Consider the following 9,023-nt stretch of genomic DNA (forward strand, 5'->3'; position numbering starts at 1 on the left):
ATGGGACAGCAGTTCACCAATGCTGAAGGGGAGCAAGCAGAGATTGATGTTGCTGAATTGCAGGAATGGTATAAGAAATTTGTGGTTGAATGTCCCAGTGGGACTCTCTTCATGCATGAATTCAAGAGGTTCTTTGGGGTCCAGGATAACCGAGAAGCAGCAGAGTACATTGAAAACATGTTCAGAGCTTTTGATAAGAATGGGGTAAGTAGCAAGGAGTTTTTATGTGGATTTGTCACTGCCTTTTCCTTCTGTAAGCTAGAGGTCTTTCAGTGCAGTTTCCACCCTCCTTATTGTGCTTCGTGAGCAAGGTAAGGGTGATGGGGCTGCTGGAGAAGGAGCACGCTCCAGTGCTCTGTATGGACTGGGGTGGGCTTATCTCATAAATCTATATGCTAAATAAGGACAAAATACTCTTATTCAACTGTTGTGGATGGATTAAAAGGTTTAAGGTTAGGCGGTTATATTTAAGATCATTAAATAGCCAAGGCTGCTAACTGAAAAAAAAAAATATATATATATATGTTATGATGGGAGGGGTTACAGTGGAGGAAAGTCCAACTCAGGCTTGATATGCAATGGAGGAAGCATGCATGCATATATGCAGTCAGAATAGGTGGCACATAACAAAATATTGATTTTAGATACTCGAAAGTAAAGGCATGTTTGCCAATTTGGACATTCTGGTTTCGACTTGCCAATGCCTCCAGCACCAATCCTCCTCTGCCTCCCCATCCTCCCGTGATCTGTGTTGTCTGTCGTCTCAGGGTGTTTAAACTTAAACTCCTCTCTGGAGTCCTGGCGGGTGCCCCCAAGCACTGCACGGCAGGAAAGTTGTTTTGCTCTCCACTGTCATGCCTGGGGACGCCTGGGTGCAGAGAGGCACGGCTGTGCTCACTGCTGCTCTGCTCCTCTAAATGGCACAGAAATTACTGTCCCCAGGAGTGTCTTTTGGCAGTTTCTAATCCAGGTTTTATTAAGAGATTTCTGTCAACTGTACACAGTTGTGTAATTCAGATCCTCTTCTGTTTCTTCAGGACAACACCATTGATTTTCTGGAGTATGTGGCTGCCTTGAATCTTGTTTTACGAGGAAAACTGGAACACAAGCTGAGGTGGACGTTCAAAGTGTATGACAAGGATGGGAATGGCTGCATAGACAAACCTGAGCTGCTAGAAATTGTTGAGGTAAGTAGGCATTACCTAATCAGTTATTTCAGCAATCATTCTTTGGCAACATCATGATGCATCCAGTTTTTATGATAACTGGGTTTCAAAGCAGCTAAAGGGTAGTGATGAAGGGAAAATCCCTGACCTTGGTGAAAGGGTCAGTGGTTTGGTGGAGCCCAATGGGATGAGGGGTCAACTCCCCCAGCAATGAGCAGCTGTTGTGGGGGTCCTGTGTCTCTGCTCTGACTTTACTTCCAGACTTTTTACACCAAAATTCTCTGCCCTAGGTAGTGGAAGGTTTCACCCCCTGCTCCTTACAGGAGCAAGTTTTCTGCCTGAGCAGTGGACAAGAGCACAGTGGGAGGTATAAATTAGCAGAGTAATTCCATTTGTAATTATTCCTTTCTGGGTTTATGTTTAGTTTTAATTAGTGACTGTGAAGGTGTGAGAGGAGGCACGTGGTTTGACAGATGGACACCAGGGTTTTTACTGCTATGTAACTTCAGGTAAATACTTTAGTGACTGTACTGGTCACCCCTGTGATGTGGGTGCTGTTACCCTTTCACAACAGGGTTTGTGAATCAATGGTTATCAAATATTTTAGGATTTGTGTGGAAACACAGAGTCAAGAGACATCATCAGAGAAGTTGAGTCTATGGAAAGCAAGTTCTTTAGAAAGTCAGCAGCTGGTAAAAAGCAACTAGGTTGTTACCTGCCTCACCAGGGGCAGGTGGGAGAGCATTTGGGGAGCCAGACTGGGGCAGGTTCAATTATAGTTTTGAGGTCAGACAGGAATTGGCCAGAGCTGTGTTAGGCCCTTGCTAATCCCCTCTCTGGGAAGACATCAGACAAAACCCTTCAGCCTAATGAGCAGAGATAATAATGAACAGGTGGTTGTCATGTTTGGATGAGATGGGAGGAACAGATAAAAACCTGCCATTTTCCAGTGGCAAAGTGGAGCGGAAACTGGGGGGGGTCAAAATGTGTGTTAATACAGGTTTGATCTTGCAGCTTGGGCATGAGCTCCCTGGGAGAGAGGGCTGGGTAAACCCAGGTGTGCCTGGCCTCAGGTCTGCTCAGGCCTTAGAAAAAATTGCACTGAAAAGTTGGATTTTTTTCTAGTGAAAACTCTTGCCTTGTGAGGTCTGATCCGTTTGTATAAGGCAAACAGATGGGAGGCAGTAGCTTCAAGGCACAGTGCATGTGAGCATAAGATTGGAGGGGGATTTTTTAAGAAAAAGATTAAAACTGCAGCCTTTATGAGACCTCTGCACTGCTGGTAAAATAACAAATTTCATCACTGCTCTTTTTCCAAACCTTTTTTTCTAACCTATGATCTTCTTTTCAGTCTATCTACAAGCTGAAGAAAGTGTGTCGGTCAGAGGTGGAGGAGAGGACTCCGCTGCTCACACCAGAGGAGGTTGTGGACAGGATATTTCAGTTAGTGGATGAGAACGGGGACGGTAAGGAATTGATGGCTCAGATTGCATTCATGCATAATGAAAAGTTATCTGTGCTGGGCAGGCTAGTTTTAATTATGTTTATCAAGAAATCACTTAGGATTGTCTTGTTACTCATATTAGACGTGTTGGATTTGATTTTGGTCTGTTCGTGGTCAGAATCAAGAGCAACTTGGTACAACAGGAGGAAATAATATTATTTTAACGTAAAATACCCAGGGTTCACTATTCTTTCTGGATTTTGAGGCTGCATGGATATTGTTCTCTGGAAGTCCCTGGTAGCCAGAGAGCAGGTCCCAGCCTGAGTAAAGCCAATGCTCCAGCCAAATCAGAGCCTGCAGGACCAGACTTGCAGTGGAGCTCCTCCTGGAGCTGCATGTGTGAGCCAATGCAACACTTCGTGCTAGCCAAAGGGACAGGGCAGGTGTGAATGGGTTGGGTTATGGTGTGGTTATTTGTTTTTTTAGCTAGCTGGCCTATATAGTTTACATGGGGAGATTTAAATATAGCTTTTGTCTTATTAGAATATTGTCTCCTGAACTATAGGAGGTGGTTTTGGCTTCCTGTTGTCCTCTTATCTGTCCTGTTCTGTTTCCCCATCTTGTGTCCTCCTCATCTCATACACAGGGCAGCTGTCCCTTGATGAGTTCATTGACGGGGCCAGGAAAGACAAGTGGGTGATGAAGATGTTGCAGATGGATGTAAACCCTGGGGGATGGATCTCAGAGCAGAGGCGGAAGAGTGCTTTGTTTTAAGAGCACCCAGTTTGGACATGACAGAAAGCGTGATGCAGACTACAGCTGTGGCTCTCTTACTCCAGGGCGGTAGTGGCTTTCCTTGTTAATGCAATCTCAGCATCCAAACGAAAACTTCAGTGGTTTAAGAAGCCGTATCTCAATCTAAAACCCGTGCGCTGCAAGGACACCTGGTACCCAGAGACTATTTTTGGCCCATGAATAAGTCTTCCTGTGTACACAACACCATGTTTGCCAGCTCTGGCTTTTGGTTACACCCCAAGGAACAAACTTCTCGTGGCTAACTGCAGTGGATCCTGCGCAGTATCTAACACTGACGACAGAATCAGGAAGTGAGAAATCCTGATGCTGTGGTACCATCTCCAGCACAGAGTAGTGCCTGCGTCGTTAACATCCGCAGGTACAAACATCAAACCAAAAGGGACAAGAATTGAGGTGCTCCGATGGCAGACTTCATGCAGTCAGGAAGTCTGTTCTGTAATATGTACACGTTTAGTAGATTACACTACTAATAATGTATAATTCTTGAACACTGTTGTATCACTATCAAAGGAGAAATACATTATGAGGTTTGCATTAGATATAAGTTAAGATTGCACACAGTAGAGGGAAATACAATCTATGAGCTGGGCAGGTGGACCTGTAACTCCTTGTGTCTCCTGCTATGGACCAGAGTCTGCTCCTTACGCCCACTCAAACAGGTTTCTGTGGGGTTGGAAAAATGGCATTTCCCTGCCAAGCAGCAGTAGGAACTGTACCTCTGAACAGCCACATCTAGAGGACAGATTTGCATGAATGTGATCTGCTTTTTGAGGCCCTGTTTTTTACTGAATCATTGTTTTAAGATAGTTTTCTCTGCTTTGTGAAAACGGAACAAGCCAGGAGTACCTCCAGGAGTTTCCCTGCAGTGGGAGAAGTTCCCTGTGGAATGAGGATGCAGGAAGAGCTGGGTTTTGCTCAGCAGTCTCACCACGATGGCAGGGCTGGTGCTGCTTTGTCAGCAGGACCGTAGGATGAAACCAGTGACAGAAAAATCCAAGTGAGTTACTGAAGTAGTACAGTGGTTTTACACTGGACTTAATTTAGCTATGCTACAGATATAAAATTTGTGCAGCTTGTAGGTTGAGCTTTACTGTTTATACAGCTACCCCATATATCTATATAAGTATGTTTATATGGGAAGAATTTGAGCTGACTAATACTTTCATTCACTTTCATCGGATTTATTGTTTTTTTTTTTTTACAAGAAAATATTCATTTGCAAAATAACATGAGCTTTTCTGTTTTACTTATTTTCCCATGGGATCACTGGGCCAAGTCATGTCCATGAAGAGATCTGCAATCCTTTTTTTTTTTTTTTTTTTTTTTTGTGGCCTTTAATCACAACAGTTATCTTTCGTTAGGTGATCATTTTGCTAGTTTTGTCAATTTAACCAATGTTTAAATTCCAGACTGGGAGGAAGTATTCAGGGTAGGGCACAATCAGTGCTAGAGTTCAAATGCATATACATTTCCACTTCTAAATAGCCTTTCTGAGAGTTCTCTGTAAATACACTCGCTTGTGGCCTGTCTACTTATCAGACTAGATTAGACTTCTAGATTTTTTCTGCTGTTCAAAGCTCATTCAAGTCAATAGTTTATCAGTCAAAGACCTGAAAGAAAAACCTCACTTCCAGCTAACGTCAGGGCCTGGAAGAAAAGATTCACTTTGCTGATTTTTCAACTCATGGGCCAATGCTTTCACGATAGGTACAAATCTCTAATTCCCCAAGTTTCAGCATCTCAAGCAACGTAATGCACTTCTCTTCTGCTTCTCACAACTTTTAGTTATGGAGTTGCATACCGTAGTTTTATGTAAATGTTTTGAATTTCCATTCTCTTCACCAGGCTCTGGAGGAGCTGTCGGGCACCTCCCACACCCGCAGTCCTGTGCCGGGGTGGTAGAGGGCATCCTAACACTGAGCACTCGTGTGGCTGGTGGTAGAAATTTTGTAAGAATTTAATAAAGGATTATTAATTTGTTTTGTAGTGTTTTTGACTCAGAATGAAGCTGAAGGCCTGAGTGGCTACAGTTATGGTTTTAAAAACAAAGTGGATTTAAGGGAAGCGATGGGAGTCGAGTGCAGCAGCTAACTCGGGTAAGAAACATAAGGCAGAGATGGTGATGGTATTGCATGTAGAGTAGGAAAGGAATCTTTTCTGTTCTGTAATGGCGATGAGAAGCATGCATACGATAAATATAAATTTTCTGAAAGGAATTTGAAATAGTTGCTTGATGGTGCTGCCGAGAGAGGGCGCCTGTTTTGCCCCTGCCAGGACTGAAACAGGAACTGCAAAGTTTCGGGCTCAAAGTGAAGCGCTGGGCTCAGACACAAGGCAGCAGCAGTGCCCATGGGGATAACCCTTGTGTTAGAGCTGGCAGAACCCAGTGGAAAATCTCTTACCAATCTTGTGATCTTTTGTCGAGAAAGCACAAGGTGCTTTAGTCTTAGTCCTCTGTTTAAATCCACAGGTATAAACGCTTTGATCTCCTCCCAAACCCAACTCGACACTCACATCAAGGTACTGAAGCCAGACCTTCTGCATAATCCATTTTCCAGACTCTCAGCCCAGTGGGAATTGGATTTGACTGATCGGATTTCTTGTTGGTCTAAATGTGGAAACGGGATGGCTCGGAAAGGGCAAATGCCATCTGATTTTCTGAGCTTCTTACCACCTGCACTGATGCTTGATGTACCCAAGGCTGGGGAGGATTGGAGGTGGAATAATAGTGTTAGGAAGCTGAAGGTGAGGCTGCTGCTGAAGGGGGCTGGCTGCAAGGGTCTGGGAGCCGAGGAGGCAGCACGTCCTGGGGTGCTTGGGAAGGGACATTCCCAGGGAAGGTGCTGAGCACAGTCCTGGGCAGCAGCAGTAATGAGGCTGAGGAGGAAGGAGGATAATTACCTCGCTGTGCTTAGCCATACTCTTTATTTGTCTGACCTTGGTGTCCTGCAAGGGGAGGTTCACCTGTGGGTAGCAGGGTTTGATGGCTGCCCAGAGGGAGGTTTTGTGTCCAGGTCATCCCCAAAGCACCTGTGTGCAGCTTCCCTTTACAGTGCTGTGTTAAAAACCAGAGCGGCTGTGCCAGAGCATCCACAGCCTGGTGCTGTTTGCCCTGGTGGCTTCTTGTGGCCGGCTTCTTGTACCTGGTCATTTTCTCACCACACCAGTGCTGAGCTCTGGCTGTATGGAAGAATTGCTCACTTCTCTGCTTCCTTTTCAAACCAAAGCGCACCTCAGAAGTTTGGAGTTTCAAACGCATTACCCTTAAAGGCTTCATACCTAAGGTAATCTAATGGTATTCTGGGATGCGATGTGTGCCATGGGAATGTTGGGGCTGTGTTGTAGGGCACACAGGAGGTACTGGATCAATGGGGGCACTGCAGGGATGGTGTGGTGCCAGTGCAGGGGCTCAGCGGCCTACCCACCGCCAGGGCTCCACAGGGCTGAGCCTTCTGCAGCCTTTGCCAAGTAGACATCTAAACACCACGGAGATAACTGCGTGGTGCCACCAAAAATCGCTCGCTGAGTATCTCTGGTGTAGCAGTGATTCCTAACAGCCGAGCTCCCAGTGCAGTCCCTGTAAATTGGGGGCAGAGCTGGGCCTTGGCCTCAGACCTGTGCAGCCTCCCGGGCATCGCCCATTGCCCCTCAACACCCGCTCCCCAAAATCGCCGCTCCCGCGCTCACCAGTGGCAGTCACCGAGTGAGCAATACTCCTGTGGCAGCTGTTCAGCTGCCAGCCACCATTTTGAAATAAATTCATTAGGCATGATTAGGGCAGAGAGAGTCACAATATTACTTTTTAATTATTTTTAATTTGCTTTCTTTGAGGCTGAAAAAAAAACATCCTTTTGAGAGAGACGCTGAGGTCTGCAAGGTGTCTGGCCAGTCGGCTATTCTGAGGCAACCTTTTTAGAATAACTTTGTCTCTAGGAGTTTCCCATTAAATAGAAATTGGGCTTGTTGGGGCCTCTTACAGCTTCTTGGGAATGCAGAGGAGAGGGAGGCTGAAGGAGGAGCTGCTGGCGGGGCTCTCTTTCCCTCTGGGCAGAGGACAAGGGCAGGACGGAGCTGTCTTGCAAAAGAGCTGTGTAAATGAAGCCAAAACAAAGGTCTCTGCCCTTGCATCAGAGAGTTAATCTGTTCTGCTGGAAGCAGAATGGTTGATTGACAGAAAAAAAAAAAGCACAACCTGAAATAAACTTGTAAAATATCTTTATTAGGTCACTATAAGATCGGAAGTACAAAAGCTTTCAGGTAAACTGCTGTCAAATGAAAAAGACGCACAGGAAAAATGGTCAGAAGGTTGCTTACAAACTGCAAGCATCCATTGATAAGTCACATGTCATTCAGCTGGGCAAGAGCTCCTTCCTGGTGCCCCGTGTTGCCTCACCACACCTGAAACCAGCTCCCACCAGATGAGGAAACTCCTCTCCAGCAGCCTGGCCCTGGGCGCAACCCCAAAGGTGGCACGGGGCAATCTCGACCAGCACCATCTGAACTGCTCGGAGACGACTAGGTAAAAACACAGAATTCTTGAGGGTGCCACAGAACATAACCTGCACGGGAGTTGGTTTGTCGTACAAGTAATAAAATGCAGGAATATTCCTACAAACGCATGTGAAACCAGTCCCTCCCAGGTCACTGCCACTGCAGCCCTTCCAGGTATTTCAGGGAATAGCAAACCCTTAAAGTTGTTTAAAAAAAAAAAAAAAAAAAAAAAAAAAAAAAAAAAAGAAAGGCACCATTCTCTGTTTTTAATGCTTTAAAACAAAGGAAAGCTGCTGCATTCACTACTCTTCTTTTTCTAGCGATAGATGTTTTTATCTTATAATATCACTAATAATTACTAATATGATAACAAATCACAGAATGAGTGACCAAAACCACTGGTCTCACTTGCTCTGGGGGAAAGCATTGAGGATGCTCTGGAAATGTGTATGGAAAGGGAAGGTTCAGATCTGCTTTCTAGGCCTCGTACATTCAAATGCTGCCCTGCTCTTAGAGGGGATGCTCACCTCTGCAGAGCTCAGGGCTCTGCAGGGAGATGCTCCCTGTTGTACCGCACCATGTCTGCGCCCTGGAGAGGTCCCTATGCAGGAGCAGACCCCTCGTGCCAGCTGAGCTCTGCGTGTCCAGACGCACACGTTATGTGGATGTTGGTGTTGGCCACTAGCTCGGTGTAAGTTTTGTCTGCTCTCTTGTTAGTTTAATGCACTGCATGCTCTGGCTCTCCCTCCCCAGGGAGGGGAGGCTCTGCACGACTACGCAGCAGCAACATTCAGAGGCACCTGAACAGCGGCGGGTGCTGGTGGCCCCACAGTGGCTGTGTGTTTCCAGCAACCAGCCCGTCCTGCTGCGGGGTGAGCACGGCTGTGCTCAGGAAGGGATGGCCCAGTCGGTGCCCGGCGTGCCCTGTGTCCTGCCCAGCCCTCTGCCACAGGAGCGATGCCTTCGAGGGGACGCCGGTCCTGTGCTAGCGGGATGCTCTAACGCCTCGTCACGCTGGTGCTGGGCCGCTCCCCACAGTCACAACCTGTTTTGTTTCAATAATGTGAGAAGGGGGGAGAAAAGATGGAGGGAAGGTGTCCTGGAGC

The 9,023-nt window shown here is 46.3% G+C and overlaps 1 protein-coding gene across 1 annotated transcript; it reads left to right on the top strand.

The window, feature by feature from the left end:
• Nucleotides 1-3,384, top strand: GUCA1B (guanylate cyclase activator 1B; the record flags this gene model as incomplete). Its single annotated transcript, XM_084301747.1, has 4 exons — nucleotides 1-204; nucleotides 1,038-1,187; nucleotides 2,518-2,632; nucleotides 3,257-3,384. The coding sequence occupies 4 exons, from the start codon at nucleotides 1-3 to the stop codon at nucleotides 3,382-3,384; spliced, it is 597 nt and encodes a 198-aa protein (XP_084157873.1).
• Between the last annotated feature and the right edge of the window lie 5,639 nt (nucleotides 3,385-9,023).

Source organism: Netta rufina (assembly GCF_964035555.1).
Source record: "Netta rufina genome assembly, chromosome: 26".
Classification (NCBI taxonomy): domain Eukaryota; kingdom Metazoa; phylum Chordata; class Aves; order Anseriformes; family Anatidae; genus Netta; species Netta rufina.